At 38.8% G+C, this 17,229-nt stretch overlaps 1 protein-coding gene across 8 annotated transcripts in view; it reads left to right on the plus strand.

The window, feature by feature from the left end:
- Positions 1 to 17,229, plus strand: part of EPB41L5 (erythrocyte membrane protein band 4.1 like 5) — a 54,351-nt gene that overhangs the window by 7,338 nt on the left and 29,784 nt on the right. For all 8 annotated transcript variants that reach the window (XM_066190238.1, XM_066190234.1, XM_066190235.1 and 5 more), the window contains 9 exons: positions 4,247 to 4,351; positions 8,778 to 8,820; positions 9,932 to 10,010; positions 12,456 to 12,500; positions 12,812 to 12,864; positions 15,394 to 15,514; positions 15,925 to 16,012; positions 16,629 to 16,717; positions 16,894 to 16,963. In XM_066190238.1, the coding sequence (XP_066046335.1) occupies positions 4,247 to 4,351; positions 8,778 to 8,820; positions 9,932 to 10,010; positions 12,456 to 12,500; positions 12,812 to 12,864; positions 15,394 to 15,514; positions 15,925 to 16,012; positions 16,629 to 16,717; positions 16,894 to 16,963 (693 nt within the window). The remainder of the gene's footprint in view (positions 1 to 4,246; positions 4,352 to 8,777; positions 8,821 to 9,931; positions 10,011 to 12,455; positions 12,501 to 12,811; positions 12,865 to 15,393; positions 15,515 to 15,924; positions 16,013 to 16,628; positions 16,718 to 16,893; positions 16,964 to 17,229) is intronic.

Below are 17,229 nucleotides of genomic sequence, written 5' to 3' on the forward strand. Positions count from 1 at the left end.
GTAGCAGCTCCATTTGTAGGTCACTACTTAAAGCCCTAAGAAGATCAGGGTGATACAAATGATGTGTATTTCTAACACTGCCTTTGTAAAGATAGGGGGGTTTAACCCTCCAATTCTCTAGCAAACCTGAATGGTGTTAACTATAGACACCGTTTGCATGATATTGAGATGAAATCTTCTTCCTTTAAAGCTCACAGTTGGAGCTTTCTCATGGCTTAGTTATTTGAAACCTATGGTTTTGGAGAAATTTACTTCATTAAAAAAACGGACAGGCTCATCTGCTGCCTCCGTGCTGCTGTGGTCTGCAAACATGCGTAGGTGACATCCTAGCAACTGCGTAGCTGTAAATCCTGAATAGGGATCCATTCCTTCTCTGGGTGTGTGTAAATGGTGTATTTCTAAGGAAGCTCGTGTGCATATGAACGGTAACCCTCCTGAGGAGTTGACAAAAACCAGGAAGGGACGTTTTTGCCACTTGGTAGTTATTGAAGACAATAGCTACTGTTAGTTATTGTTAATAAAAAGTATTATCATGATCATTTGAAGTCTGAACAAAAAGTATAGCTGCAAAGATGCAAGGAATAGTAAGTCCCATGAAGGTAATGATTATTCATCTATTTTTTTCAAAGTTCATCTTGTATGGGGCCCTCATGTCTTCATAAAGAAAGAAATAAACAGAAGAAATTATTTTCTGATCAGTATTTTAATTAGAAAATTTATTACGTGGATGTTTTGGTCTTGGGTTTTTTTTTCAAGTTTTGGAAAAAAATAGGAGCTGTGATAAAAAACTTTCAGTGAGCCATTCAGGTGGTGCTCACCCAGCACAAGCTCTTCTCCAGTAATTGTGGGCTTGTGTTGCTTCTCCAGTGCTGCTCTGTACTGGCTGCGCCAGTACCGAAGGTGGCTTTGACATCAGGCAGGTTTGGAGCACCTGGCTGACTTATCCTCACGGATGCGTGTCCATGAAATAGCCGATGCTCTGAGACCATGAGAAAAGGGTATAAATGCTGCCTTTCAGGTTTTAGGCAGTGAGTGAGATGCCTGAGCCGAGGAGAATGTCTCGGGATCACCTTACCGCGGCAGCGAAGGGACAAACCAGCACGCCGAGGTGAACACCCAACCTTGTTGCTGAGCTACCGGGGCTAAGCCCAGCCTTTGTAACACCTACTCGGGCAGCAATTGCAGTTATTAAGAGCAGCCGGAGATGTCATTAGCTGGGAGCATCCCTTTCATTGGGGAAAGGGGGGGAAGGGGGCGGGGGCCGTGTGATTCATGCCGGAGCCATCAGAAGATGCTTTTATCCAGTGTGGCAAAACCGGGAGAGGTCCTGCCATATATATTTATATATATGCTATATTTTGTTAACGTTTTTCTGTTGTTGAGTCTCCTGCTGTGAGATGTTTGCTGTTGTTTCCTAGAGAGAATAGCAAACTCTATAAATCGAGTAGTCGGGTTTTACTGAACTCCAAACCCATGAGAAGTTTAATTTGTACCCTGCAGGGAGGACCAGGCACTCACTGGACTGCCTGTGAGTGGAGTTGTTAATAGTTATCAGTAACCATTAAACAGTTTGAAAATATTTGTTCTTTGAGTGTAACATGAGCTCTGCTGTAAGGGAAAGAAAGTAGAAGGGAGGGAAAGAAAGTAGAAGGGGGGGAAAAAGCGTGGGACAGCACAGGATAAAAATGTCACTTTCACAGAATGACAGACTATTCTGAGTTGAAAGGAACCCACAAATATCATCGAGTCTAACTCTCAATGGCCCATACAGGGACTGAACCCACAATCTTGATGCTATTAGCACCGATGTTGCCATTAGAAAGTTAGTGAAATTTTTCACAAGAAAATGTAATAAAAATGTATCTTTGCTCTTTGAAAACTCTTGAGATTGCGGTTTTATTGAATACAAAGAAATTAATTTTGTTTCATAAAAGTTGACTGGTTACAAAGCATTAATATTTTTGGTTGCCGTTTGTTTAAGGAGGAAGGACTTTAGTAAGTGAAACATTTGTTACACTTCTGCTGACTTGCGCCAAATACAGCTGCTGATGATTCAAATCATATGCAAAGTAGTACACAATTAATTCCGTGTTGACAGCCCTGGTGATTTAAGTCAGAAAACAACCAGAAGTCCTGCAGATCTTCCCACAGCTGCTGCACTACTTCTTCAGGGACTTTATCCCACATTAGTCATTCTGGGTCCAGTTAATCTTCGAGTCCTCTGCTGAGGTTTCCGAAATGGCGAACACACTGTGAAACTAGTTTGACCCAGCAGAAACTGAAGGTTTGCTCGTGGGTAGTCTGAGGTAGTATGTGTAGTACTCCAGGCTGGAGTCAAAGTGCTTCTGTCACCGGCAGGGAATTTGGCTGAGATAACTGGTTAATTGCACTTTTTAAAGATGACCTACAGAGGAATTGAGAAGGATCTCAAATGTTCTGCTCAGTAAGGGGAGATTTTCCACTAGTTTTAGACAAGCTACTGAAAGCTTCGTGCAACATAGAGTGTTTTTCTAGATTTGCTGTTGCAGGTGCTGAATTGATTTCACTTGTATTATTATATTAAAGTTTAAGTAGAAGTTATCATGTGTTGAGAAAATAAATCAACAGTTCAATGCCTTGGTCTTTCAAGACTGGGGTTACAGACTCGATTAATGAAAGAAAAGTGTGGGTTTGCATGTATAGATGGTTAACCTTAAGGTTTCTGTTTGAGCTGATGTTTAATAAATCTGTTATTGCCTGAGAAATAATTGTTTTCCTGAGACCAACAAAAAACACTTTGAATGAATTTGATGAGGTTGACATTTGGTATTTGCATTATACAACGTTTCAGAGATGCTGTGTATTTCTGAAGTTGCCTGCTGGCCCAGATGACTTCCATTCCTGCTATTCTCCCCAGAACCTGAAAAGAAGTAACTCTGAGAATTTGCTTAGACAGGCTCAGTTTACAAACTTTTTCTGAGATTTTTTTCTTTGAGCTGTGATATGTTGTGTTTGATTTAACTGATACATCAAGTAAACCAATGATGGTGATTGCAAAGTTGAATATGAAATACTTGAAGATCAGGGTAGAGGAAGGTGGCAAACATTACTTACTTAGATATTACTTACTGATTAAACCAGATTATTTCTGAAAATAAAAATTTGTCTGGCGCAGAATTTTGAGAGGTGTACTAAATCTGCTAATTACTAGCTTCCTAAATATGTGGTTAGAAATTTATCCCATTTCTTTGTTGTGAATGTATAAATATTGAGGTAAAAGATTGCAAGATGGTGGCTTTATAGAAATAGAGAAACCCTTAAGCTTCAGGCAGAGTAAGCATAATGTCTGCATTTCTTTGCATTTAATTTTTTTAACACTTTGACCTTTATTCTCATGCAATAATTTATTAATGTATTGATAACTTTATTTTTATTTTATTACATTTAAGCATCTTAGGTATAATAACTCTTAAGCTATTATTTCCATTTATTGTTATAAAGGTGCTCTTAGCTTGAAAAATATGTTGCGTAGAAACTGCTCAGTGCTATTTATGTGCCTTCTCTTTAAAAACAACTGTTTAATTTTTCAGATCATCACTGTAAAAACGATGTTTCCTTGGGGTCAGAGCTGTTTTTTTCATAAATTACGTATGAGCATATGAGCTGGCTTTTTGCACCTAGAAGTTAGTTTTATAAACTTAGTTTTGTAGATGTGATATCTAAGTGCTATTTATTCAACTTGCTTGCCCCAGACTGTTTCCTAGCAGTTGTTAAAAGCACTTGTTAATGGAATGCTATCTCCTAATTCAGTAGGCTTTGCTACCTGCTTTTAAACTGGCCTAGATACCAAACAGTAGTAAATTCGTAAGTAATTTGCTGTACTTGGCTCCTAAAGTTTTCCAGTGCACTGGTTATTGCAGTTGTACTGGCTGCGTTTCCAGTTCTGTTGAATGTCAGTGAGTAAGGAAAGCCTAAAAGGAAAAATGATAAAATGACATTTTAACACTCTGTTGGGCAAGTCAGTGTTGACATTTTCCAAAAAAGGTGTTATGCAAGTTCTTTATGGATATTCTGTGTGTTTCTTGTGGGGTATACATTTGCCTTTGAGAAAAACAGCCATCAAAAAATATGAGGGGGGGAAAGAAAGCTGTCCACATTTTATTTTCAGAAACTAAATTTTTGGAATTAGAATGTAATGTGTGCAGATAGAAAGGTAGATGCTACAATAAATCTACCTGCTGTGTACTAAATCCTGTTATCTTTTCAGAAAAAAGCCAAAGGCCAGCTCCTGTTTGAACAAATCATGTATCATCTGGACCTTATAGAAAGCGACTACTTTGGATTAAGGTTCATGGATTCAGCGCAAGTGGCAGTGAGTAATGCTCTTTTTTAAGCAACAGTCTAAAAGTTAAATACTAATATTGACAGAAATGCTGTAAGAAAGTTGCCTTTTGTGGATTATTGTATGTATCAGTTTGAGTAGATGGTTCTTCCAAGCCCAAGTTTGTTGGTGTTTTACTGTGTGTTTTTAAAAATGTAACAGGTTTTCAAATCAGAAGCAGAGCACTGTCAGATGTAACCACAGTTCTTTCCCTTGTCGACCATGCACTTTTATATAGATACTTCAAGTATCTATATAAAAGTATTTAATCCTGCCACGGAGAGTAGCTGCAAGTTAAGAGAGTCTTTAGGCAAGGAATGTTTTTTTTTCTTTGTCCTGCATCCCTGGAACTTAAACTTGTATTCACTTAACCCAGCATCCCCAGTAAAATGAGATCTGTGTTTTCCTGCTGCATATGTCAGTCTTACTTGTTAGATGTATAACCTTATTGTTTTTGTGTTTCAAGGCCACTTCAGAATTATTTCGTGCTTAGGATGGCAGAGGGGAAGCACAGACAGTTGAGCTAAATATCTGAATAGTTCAAGGTCAGCATACAAACATGGAGGCAGTGACTTATATTCCTTTATTTCTGTGAAGGTTTGTGTTCAGAACAATTTGAAAGTGATCTCCTAAGTGTTGCAGCTTTGTACAGAGGCAAAAAAAAAAATCCATGAACTTGAACCTTTGAAAGAAGCTGCTAGCTTTGGACACAGTGCTTCACCCCAAAGCACTTGTGACCTCATAGCTTCTTTCCAAAATTATTGTGATCCAATTTTATGTTTAGCGTGTTATTGTAGAGAACACACTCCTCAGAGAAAATTGTTGGTTTTCAGCATCTGAAGCAAACTTCATGGCCAGTGGGATTAGCTGCTGCTGGTCTGTCGTTCCCAGTAGTGAAAGTGGTCTTAAACCCCTTGCAGAAGAGGACATTTAACACTAAGGAGAAAAAGACCATTACACTAACAGATGGATGGCATTCAGAACCATGCATACCAACAGAAATGAGAAAACAGCCTATTGCATATTGTTTTATATTTCTCAAAATCATGGTGGCTGTGCTCCGTATTTGCAGTCCAGGATGTTGAGTACTGATAGTGAAGGACTCTATTGCATTTATCTTTTTGCTTCAGAAAAACAATAGTCTGTGTGGTTAAGGTATCCTAACTCAGTTTCTGGCATGTGGCTTCTGATGTATTTCACTGTCCCTAGGATCTCATAAGAGTTCACAGGGGGTTAGTTTTAACTAGCAGAATTATCTATATGATTTTTTTTCTCTTCCTGCTCAGCTAACAAATAAAGCCATTTCATCTTGAAATGTGTTAATAAGAGTTAATCTTTTCTGCCACAGCAGTGGCTCATGCCTTGCTTTTGTCTAGCAAATTATTACTGCCAGTCCGGAGAGCATGATTGAATCTTTGATACTGCACAATCTACCAGGTACAGGGGATTTCAAACTTGGTTTGCTTCCTTTTCTTAACTATGTGTGAGTGAAAAGCAGCAGAGTAGAGATAACAGTTTAAACTGGACCTTAATGATGAACTATGTATAATGAAGCAGAAAAGGTTGCATTTTGCCAGAAGACCTGAATGCAGCAGCCAGAGATAATTAATTGCTTTAAGAAATGAAGGACTGTTGCGATAGCAGCCATTCCTGCAAAAGGAGCTGGCAAGTTCTAGCAGAAACCCAATCTGCAGCTGGAAACAAAGAACAGAGACTAATCAAGTGACTTGTCCAAGATTATTCAGGAGGCCTGTTAAATAAACAGTTCTTTTCTGTACACAGAATTGTCCACTGGCTATGAAGGAGATAATCTTTCTGCTACCAAATTTAAATCTAAGAATATTGCCATACTTGCTAGTTACTTTTACTGATACAAACTAGTGACACGTAGTTATACAAAAGTTTTAGAAATCCCACACTTGCTTTAACTACTAGTAAGTTTTCAGTAGATTGTTGTGAAGGACTGAAGGATTTGGGTTTTTTTTCATTCTTTCCTGCTGCTGAAGTGATCATTAGTTGTGTGTTAAAGATTTTCTCGGGAGTGGGGGAAACCCAGATAATGGAAAGTCTTCCTGGCATTTTGGATTTTAGTATTTGAGTAATAGCTTCTTTAAAGATGTTCTTGAAACAATTAGTGAAATGAAAGAATAGTTGCTTTCATGTGATTTCTGTGTTCACTCTAGTCTGCTGTTCAGGAAGAGAACAGTTTTAGCCTCAAAATCTTATTTAACAAACCTCATTTGCCCAAACTTCTTGAAATATTGCTGGGTCAGGATTTGGGGGGATTTTGTATGTGTTTTGTTTTTAATTTCTGTAGCAGCAAACTGTTTTAGTAAGGACTTCCAGTACAATCTGTTGTTTGTATTGTCTTCTGTTTAGCAAACTTAATCTCTGATTTTCAGCAATAGATTGTGCTGTGCAAACCCTCATAAAAAGTAAACTTCTTTACCAGGTCCACTTGAATTCCATTTTAATCACTTGGAATAAATCTCAAGTTTCTTGACGTCTGTGTCTGTCCATTCATGTGTTGGTTTTGGGGCTGGTTTTTTTTTTGTTTCGTTCTCACCCCCACTTAAAAGCAGTTCTGTTTCCCTTCTTCTTTGCACACCCTCACCACTGAGCAGAGCTCCGGTGGGCAGCAGCAACCAGAGCCCAGCAGAGTGAAACGCTATCCGTGCCTGTCATGGGCCTGCCTCTCTGTTGCCTTCCCATGGAATGTGGAGGAGATGAGAGAAAACAGGAGGGAGATGAAACAGGGGGGCACAGCCAGCCCTGGAGCCTAGAAGGGGCTCTCCTTGCCATTCCTGTATCTAAATCACCTGCAAGCCTCCAGCTGGGTAGTTTCTATATTTTTTTTTTTTTTTGGTGGAGGAAGGAGTAAGTAAACTCTCTCTTACAGCAAGTGAGTTTATAGAATAGGAAAAAAGATTATATTATTTCCTTGAAGAAAAAAAAAATTGCTCGACTCCCATTTCACTGGTAGTGTAAGCAAAATTTATGTAAATATTTGCTTCATTCCTTTTTAAGCTTCCTGCTTTATTTAAAAAAATGTATTAGATACATTTCAGGTAGCTCTCTGTAGCTACTTAGTTTGAATAGGCAATGAGAGCATTCTCAGCTGTATGCACAGCAGCAGCAGATGGTTTAAGCATTCTCATCTGCAGCTAATACAGCAATCAGGCACAGCCCGGCTGTGTTGCAGGCTGACTTCAGCTCTCTGCAGAAGCAGGGCTGCTCTAGAGGCAGGAACGTGTTTGCACTTGGCAGTGCAACCTGAAAATACTGGTTCTTTTTCATACCCTTGTTGCTTTTCTGTCTCCCTGGGGCTCACCATGAACTTCATGTCACACAGTTTAACAAAAGGAGTGTTGCTAAGTATATAATTCATCTGTATTAGTTGCAAGGTGACATTTGGGATTGATCTGATGAGGTGTTGTTCCGTGGGCATGGTGAACCATGCATGACGTGGTGTGTCAGGTAGTTGGCTCTGGCTGTTGAGTCAAGGCAATTATGTTGGTCAGGGTGCTGTGTTTCCTGTTTGAGTGTCACCTCCTTTGGCGGGGGGAGCTGTTTGCCACACACAGCACTGGGAAGGAGATCTGTCCCGCTAGATGTGTGCTTTAACTTCTGGTATAAACTCTTCAGCAGTGCAATTATGTGCAATTGTTTTAGGGAGCATAAGTGTTTATGTATAGGTGTTTCAATCTGCCAAGTATAATTTTTTTCACATGCTGTTGTACACAGTATAAGTCAAGCCATTATTTTGGCTTCTTGTCCAGTATATAGCTTATAATTAGCATAAGTAGGTGAGGCAGTAACTTGTCCTCCCATGTGACAGTTGCTAAAATGTCACCTGTGAATAGATTTTTGAGAATTAGGTAGAGCTGACTCTGATGTTGGGACACAGACAGCTCTGCTGTTATTGCACTTGAGTCATCTGAAGCAAATGCCTGAAAGCCAACAATATTTATTTTGTCTCTCCCCTTCCTGCCCCAAGTAAACATCACACACGGCTGAATTCCAGAGTCTTCAGCTACGATTTATGCTTCTCTGGCACATTGTCACTGGCTGACCTACTAATGTGTGAATTAAGTGTTTGTCTGGACAGGATGAAAATCTAGTAAAGTGGTTTGTTAGTATGTTTTTTTTCTTTTAAGTAGACAGTGCTGTCTTGAAGATTTGGTTTAAATAAGGTACTACAGGATGTTTCTGTTGTTCAAAACTGTCATTTTGCATTACAAACTTGGAGCAAAAGGATCTTCAGCGAGCACAGAAAGAGCTATGAATTGTGAAAGTTTTGAATTAGATTGTTTTAACAAACTACTTGTTATTCCAAGATGGTCTTTACTAACAATAGCTTTTTTGTTCTTCCTGGGAGATTTCTGTATTGATTCAGTGAAATTAATTTATTTTTCAGCATTGGCTGGACAACACAAAAAGCATTAAAAAGCAAGTTAAAAGTAAGTGTTCTTTCCATTTTCTGTTGAGACATTGTATTTGACATACAGGAAGCGCAGCCAGTTGAAATGGGTGGTGGAGGGCAGTGTCCTGTGAGGGGGTGAGGGTGGCAAGTGACAAAAGTCCTGCGTGGTGCTTCTGATTATTTAATGGCATCTTCCCTCGGTAGCTCTTATTACTTTATTCTAATGTTCTTAAATAAACATGTTCTGGGCTCATTAATTATAGTTAAAGTGGAGTCAAGGCAGCTGAAGATGTTCTAGTGTTATAGAACATTATCCTGGCTATAGCAGAACTTGTCTTGGAGCCTCATGCATGGGGCAGTTCTGCATGCTTGAATCTGTGTCCAGTCCACCAAGTCCTCACCTGCTGTGCAAGGTGTGGCCTGGTTGTTGCAGTGATGTGTGCTTGGGTAAGATGTTGTTTAGCAGCTTCCTTGCTCTGCACTGTGGGAAGTCTTCAGGGATTTGTGGTGTTGTTTTAATACAAGAGAATTTTTGGAAGCAGTCAGAGGGAGAAAATTCCTGCTGTCAAATGCAAGAATCAGCAGAGCGATGCACATTTTTAAAGAACTGTTAATCCACCCTTCTGCTGAATTAACTCTTTGGTTTCCAGAAGAGATGATTCTTCCATAGAAGGGTCTCTTAAATTCCCATAAAGTATGTCTAAACTTCTGAGGAATAGAAGGGCCTGAGTTTTCAGCAGTATTTCCCAGAGCCCTGGGAAGGTGTTGCAGAGACCAAGAGGATGCTTGAAGGTTTAGTCAACTGCAGAGCCAAGATGCACAGCTTTCTTGGTGATGGACAGAGCCCTTAAATATAGGGATTAACCCAGATTCATGTGCTCTTGGCAGGAAGAATCAAGCTAATGTGATATGACCATTGGGTTGACTTGTAACACATAAAACTATTTTGTGTGCATATTTAAGTGTCCTTTCACCCTGATGTTCTTCCCGGATTTCCCTGGCATAAAGGAATTCCTGCCTTAAGACATTGTGTAGAACATCGCCAGCTGATTTCAGTCAAGTTTTGTGATGTGATTCTGTGTAATAAATAAATAACCTTTCTCATCCCGTAACTGTTACTGCTGTTTTGAATGAATTCTGCTTTGCAGTTGGCCCTCCATATTGTCTGCATTTTCGTGTAAAGTTTTACTCATCAGAGCCCAACAATCTACGCGAAGAGCTAACAAGGTAAGGGGGATTCTGTGTGTGAGAGGGGGACCCAAATAAGGCTAGGGAAATCTTTCCTATGGTATTTATTTAAACAATTCTGATGTCTTGGAGAATTCTTTAGAACTGCTTCCTTACCTGGCTGTTTGTAAATGCAGTTTTGGTTTTCTTAAGTGGCTATTTTGTGTGTGGAGATAAATGTGCTGTGACACAGAGAGATCTAAATAGTTATGTATTACTTAATGCAGCATTTTTCATTAGGCAGTTTTGGCAACTGATCTGAGTAGCTTATACACGATGGACAGATGGACAGTTTTCAGTGAAGAGAGCAGACATCATTCCTCTGTCTTTATTTTTCTTAAGCTGTTAGTTTCAACTGCATGCAATTATCCTATCTCCAGGCAGAAAAGCACTGAATTACAAATTAGAGGCTCTCTTTGGAAAAAGGAAGTTCAGTTAGCATTTCATTGCATGTGTGGTCTTCACAAAGCTTATGGAAAGGCAAAATAGTATTTTACTGCCACGTTGAGCTGAGTTGACACTACTATAGGTGTGGGTTTTTAGTATCAGGTGAGCAGTGGTTCCTCTTGATTGAAGCATTTCACAAATCCATTCACAGAACTGCATTTCCAATTGGGATGAGACTACTCGGGGTGCTTTGAAAAAGAGCAGGACGTACCATCTGTCAGGAGTATAAATCTGTTGTAAAAGGCAACATTTCCTTGCGTTGTTACTGCTGCTGCTGAGCCCTTTTGGAGAGTAAACAAAGTTATCTTTTCATGATAGCTGTAGACATTTCATACCTCAGCCATTTGTAAGGGTGTGAAGTGCATTTGTTTGTTGTTCAGGTTTATGTCTGTGTGGATCTTCAATCTGCACTTTAGCCAAATCCCTTGGAGTGCTACCAGGAAGATTATAGTAGCATTACCCCTTCCAGCCATATGTACCCTATGCAGCTTCATATTTACATGTGGTAACATAATGTGGTAACTGCTGCTTTTTAATGGTTTCCTGCTGATCTGGGAAGAATGTTTTACCTCCCCATTCATGTTCCTGAATAAACACTTAACTACCTTTAAAACCAGCAACTGTATACAAAATTCAGATCTATATCTACTATGGAACATTTTCATCCATTTTGACTTGAGTTCTGCCAGTCAGACCTTGCTGTGCGGGTTTTAGCACCTGAAACCTGAGGGCTTTTAAACAGTCCGCCTGCTAGCTAATCCCCCAGAACGGGAGAGCAGCAAATAGTCCTTCTGTCTTGAGACAGTGTGACACCTCAAAGTACCAGAAGCAGTGGGAACCAGAGCTTTGCTGTTGGTTATAGGTGTCACTAGCAGGGGCATCCCCAGGGTTCCACCTTTAAACAGCAGGACACCCAGCTGGAGCTACTTTTCAGCTTCCACAGGTGCAGCTTGCTCATGTTCTCAGCCAATGCAACACAGCACGGGAAGTACCTGAATTGTTTGGAAGCTTTATGTAGCTGATAAGCACAGACTGGTCACACCCACTTACACACTGAAGGCCTGTGTTCATTTGCTTATCTGGGGTCAGTACCAACCAAATTTATTCCCCATGCAGAGGCTAGTGTTCAGAATGTTTTGGATAATAAATGGTTGGCAAAGTATTTGTGGATTTCTGTGGAACCTGTAGGAAAAACACCTGCACCTGTTTTGTCTTTGTGTATGAAAGTGTGAAGAGACACAGGCACATGTTGAAGCAGAAGTTGTGTGTAAGGCATCTGGGAATCTGTGCTAGAATTCAGACTGATGCCAGTATTTTATACTTGATGAAGCCTTTTCTCTTGCTGTGTACCGTGATGGAGCAAAGGGATTGCTCTTCAGGATATTGGATCAGAAGAATTGGTATTGCACACCAGAGGGATTTATATTCAATATTTGCCCCGTTTCTAAGCAAAAAGAGTAGAGAATATGCAAGGCAGTGAAGGAGGGCTGGCTCTGAAGAGTAAACAGGTTGAAAAGGCTTCAGCCTGCTGTTTATTTTTAGTCACTTTGCAGTCAGCATTCCAGGTTAGATTTTAACTAAGCAATCCATAGTAGAAACTTTTTTTTTTTTTTTTTTGGCAAGACTTAAAAATAACCATTCTTTTATGAGATTGGTATGTGTATGAATAATGAAGGAAGTGCAGAAGATGCAAGTTGTTCTTTGCTCAAGTAGAATCAGAAGAGAATAAAAAATATATTTACTTGGGCATCCTGTTTATTTTTTCATGCAACAGTAGTTCAGCTTTTGACAACTTGTACTCTTGGGTTTGCTTCATTTGAAATGCCTGCAGAACACACAAACCCAACTGATAAAGCCTTGAAAGGCCACAGTGCAGTTTCTTTTGTCTTGAAAACCCATGTTAATGTAGAAAGCATTTCTATTTGTCAAGCTCTAACTTACTCCTGTTGACACAGTAGCACTATTACTCAATGACTTATTTCTTATTTAATCCTACAGGTATTTATTTGTTCTGCAGCTGAAACTGGATATTCTTAGTGGAAAGTAAGCAGCTGTTTAAACTATTACAGTGTGTTTAGGAGAGTTTATTGCATTTATATTTGGATAATCAATAAGTTTTGCTTAGTAATGTAATGTTATCTTTTTTTCTCTAAAATACTACTTTTCTATGCATGAATATCAGGAGAGGAATGCTAAAATAATGTAGTGCTTATCTCTTGATGTTTTTCTGAAAATCTACCAATACTTTTTAATTTTCTTATTCTAGACATTTGCAGTTTTTAACTGTCAGTTACATAAGTTGTCTGCTAATGGTGTCAGTTCAGGTTTTAACAATTGCATTTCTCTTTTGGCAGATTGGAATGTCCTTTTGACACAGCCGTCCAGTTGGCAGCTTATAACATGCAAGGTGAGTAGGTGCAAGAAGGGAAGGGTGAAGTTGCACAAACAGTTTTGTGTAGACTCTTATTAACTATTCTAAAAAGTCTGTCCTTGTTATGTCCATAAAATAGACTCAGCCCAGACATCAGTGATCCAGTGTGGAATGCAGATCTTTTTGATTGTACTTGTGCTGAGAGTATGTACAGAAAATTACTCAATTCCTCAGGAAGCAGGACAAGGAGGTTCTGAACATAAACAGCTTTGCCCTAAAGTTCTTTTCTCAGGTGCTTATGTGCAAATCTGTCCACTTTCAGAGAAGATACAAGGTCTGCAACCTTCCTGAATCACTTTGATGTAGTAACACAGCTCACTTCTTTTTTGTCATATAGTTTCTGTCAAGTGTTGTTTTTGTTGTCCAAATCAGGTACAAAATTGGTTTTGTTTGCACTGTGTTTAAAATACCAGCTTTTGACTTCATCTTACTTGTAGGAACATCTTAATGCTCCATGTCTCATGCTTGTACTTGAGCATTCCTGGTTGAACTGCACTTGTTGATATTTCAGATCCTTCTTCAGCCACAAGGTGTGACGTACCCTTTTTTTTTCTCAGCCATATAGCACTGTGCTTGAGTCATCTGAGGTTTTATTTACCAGTTGTTTTTAACTTTTGATTCCAGATGAGAATGTGTTGTTTGGATGAGGGTGTGATGTTAACAAATGTGACGTTTCCCATGGTTTCAAGCAGAGGAGCTCACAAAAGAAAGAGGGGAGGCTTGAAGTTTTAAAAATGCCTGCTGGAGTAGGCTTTTGGGTCCTTATTGGAGGATATAGATATATGGATATATAGCCTTGTTCAACCCAATTGATGTGCCATGTGTTTGAACCGCACAAATTCTCCACACAACATTCATCTTATGAATCTGTTGTACTTACTCTGCATGAGGTAGGACTAAGTCACTGAAATTTGTTCTCTTACAAGTATTTTTCAAAACACTTTCTTCTTTTTATGCAGGAAGTGCTAAAGGTCCTAAATCGTGTGTAGGTATGAGTTAGGATTAAAATGTGAAGACACCTGCCTTTTTAACCTGCGCTTTTGTGTGGGAGGAAAGCAGTTAGAATACATTCCACAGTTAAAAATAATAGCATTGTTACAGCCTTAAGATACAGGTGCAGTAAATAAGATTTTGGAAGAACAAAGTGATCTAATTAGGCCATATATCCACTGCTTTTTGTGGTGGTCCTTTCTTTCCTTTCTCTACAGTGAGGCCTGTAGCAGGGCTTTAATCTTACTGTCTGACAGCTGTGTACTTTTATTTAAATCAGCTGGAACCTAAGCTGGCTTTGACAGCATTCCTTTCAACAGAGGCAGGCATTTTAGTGGGAGTAAATTATTGTAGAACTGCAGACTTCCTCAGTCAGCATTTAAAAAAAAGAAAAAAGAGGGGGTGAGAAGACTGTTATTATGCTTGCAGCATTCAGAATCCAAGAAACGAGGTTTTATATCATGGGGCATTTCAATACCTGTAGAATACTGGGATTTATTTGGATTCTCCAGGTCTTCCCAGTGATGTCTCTATCTTTCTCTACGTAAACATCTGTAGTTTCATTTTTCAGACAGAGCAATTATTGGCCTGCATCAGACTTCCAAAGTCCAAGTTACAGAATTATTCCTGTTTTTTTGACTGTGAGCTGAACATTAAGAAGCAACTTGAAATAAGTAGGAGGAGCCAGTGCTTAGTGACTCTGAAAATCAGTGCATTTTTGTAAAGGTTTCTAATTGTCAGTTTCAGCATTTTAGATATTTATCTGTCTTTACAACTGGACCTGTTAGCATCTGTGGGAGATGGAGTTGTGTTTTTGATGTGTCACACCCCTTGGCTGGTATGTTTTCTACATAGCATCTCTTAGTGCCCCTCTGAGCATGCAGCAGTGGACTTGAGCCATTTGACCGACCCAGGAGGGCATTTAATACGTCCTTACCTGAAAAGGAAAGCAACAAATAATAAATAGCTGCATGATTGTACCCTGACACAGAGTAATTTTAGCAGGACAGGGCTATATAGAGTAATAAAATGAGAAACTGACTTGTAGAATGGACAAATGGTTTCATTGAAAGCGTCAGAACTGGTTTTGCTTTTTATAAATCTCAAGAGATACTGTTCTAATTCTTTAAGGCAAAATTCCATTATAATTTTAGCCAGCTGTCATCTCAGTAGATATTTCTGTGATAAAAATGTTGAAAACTCTCTGCAAGAAAGAAAAAAGGTGAGTTTCAAGGATGGTGATAAATTCCCTGTATAGGAAATTTTTTAAGGAATATGTCAGTAACACTTTGTAAACATTAATACAAAGCTTTTGTGCAGACAGCACAACCATTTGTTCCGTGTCCATAATTTCCCTGTCAAAAACGGTGAAAGGAGACCTGGAGGAGAAGAAGGAACACAAAAAGAAATGTAGTATTTTAGACTAACTAGAAAAGTGTGCAGAAATTCCTCTGTAGGCAAACATATCCACTGTGTATATTGAGGACAGTGCCTAACAGTGTTGTTCTTTTGTAGCTGAACTTGGAGACTACGATCCTGCTGAACATGTCCCTGAGCTGGTGTCTGAGTTCAGGTTTGTTCCCACTCAGACTGAAGAGATGGAATTAGCTGTTTTTGAGAAGTGGAAGGAATGCAGGTACTTGATCTTCCAGTGAATGCTACCCAGCTGTTTGCACTGATTTTTCTGTGGAGAGAATCTATTAAAAAGATAGTGCTGACTACTTCTTCTGTGGCCTTGTTCAGAAATAGAATTTTAATACAGTCCCGACTTACTTTGTAAAAGAATATAATGTGAAAAATGAAGCTTTTTAAAGGTCTGAGTAAAATGATGAGGTACAAAATCTTGAAACACAATAATTTTTGCAGTGGCATTTTCAGATTAAAACGTTAAAAAGTGACCTTGATCTTCATTGAAGTAAACAACTGTCACCAGTGTTTACATTTTTCACAGACTTTCAGGCAGTTCTTTTCCTCTTTCCTTATATACCAGTTTTTCCTTTCTGCGCTTTTTCAGGCATCTGCCTAACAGCAAAAATTTTATTTCAGGGGACAAACACCAGCACAGGCTGAAACTAACTACTTAAACAAAGCTAAGTGGCTGGAAATGTATGGTGTAGACATGCATATAGTCAAGGTATGTTTAACCACAGCAGGGTGACCTTTGGAAATGATAATGTTAGTTTTTTGTTGCATTTCAACACTGGTTCTGCTTTAAGGGGGGAAGAAAAGGAATATTGTTCTCATGTAATCTATGTAGTAAGTGATCTGGCTTTGTGTCAACATTCCTCTCTTCGGTAGAAGATTTCTACAAGGTATAACTTGAGTCCAAGCATATCTGCTGCATGTTAAATGTATGATGGATGTGGAAGTTATGTACTACAGCTTGTATTTAGGAGTTTTGTGAAAAATCATAGTAATTCAAATTTGCTGGGATGTAGTCAGCTCTCAGCTGAAGAACTACAAATAAGTATAGATCTCCTGTGGAGACACAAGTGCAGCAAATGCATATCTTTATTACACAGACAAATCAAGAAACTTTAATTTTCCTCTTTAGTTAGCCTTTTTGAAGGGTTGCAAACAAGAAAAAATCCATTGCATAAGGTCATCAAAATACGAGAGTTTTGTTGTGTAAGATAGCAGATATGTGTGTAATTATAACACTGGGCAAACAAACTACATTAATCGCTCTAGTAATTTGGATAGAGGGTCAAACACCAAAATGAATATCATTTTTATTTTGTGCCAATTAGGCAAGAGATGGCAATGATTACAGCCTGGGACTAACACCTACAGGAGTTCTTGTCTTTGAAGGAGACACAAAGATTGGTTTGTTTTTCTGGTAAGCTTCGTGATTGTACACTAAAATCTGGGTTTGGTTTTGGTTCTTTTGTTTCTTCTTTGATAGCAAAAAAAAAAAAAAATTGTTTGGGTTGTGAGAACACCATGAATATGAGATACTTTCTCAGTAAGTTACTAAAAGTTAGGTGTAACCTGCACTTTCTGTTCATCTGGCAGGCCAAAGATAACAAGGCTTGACTTCAAGAAGAACAAACTCACTCTGGTTGTTGTTGAAGATGATGAACAGGTAGATAAATATCTGTTTAGTTAAAGATCGGTCTTGATTATACAGTACTAATTTACATACTCCTTTCCTTAAGTTTTGAGAATTAATATGGATGCCTGAAAAATTTTTGATTGTGACTTGTGGGGGGAGGAGGGAAATGAAGAGACTTAGGTAAAAGATAAACTTTTTTGTCATCCATTTTTTAAAAAGAGAATGCCTGGTGAAACTAGAGCAGGTACTTTGGAAACAGTGTGCATTGCGCAAGAAAGTCTGAAAAGAAAAACCCA

This window comes from Chamaea fasciata, unplaced genomic scaffold (genome assembly GCF_029207755.1).
Source record: "Chamaea fasciata isolate MVZ Bird 193981 ecotype frontalis unplaced genomic scaffold, bChaFas1.0.hap1 SCAF_8, whole genome shotgun sequence".
Lineage (NCBI taxonomy): Eukaryota > Metazoa > Chordata > Aves > Passeriformes > Sylviidae > Chamaea > Chamaea fasciata.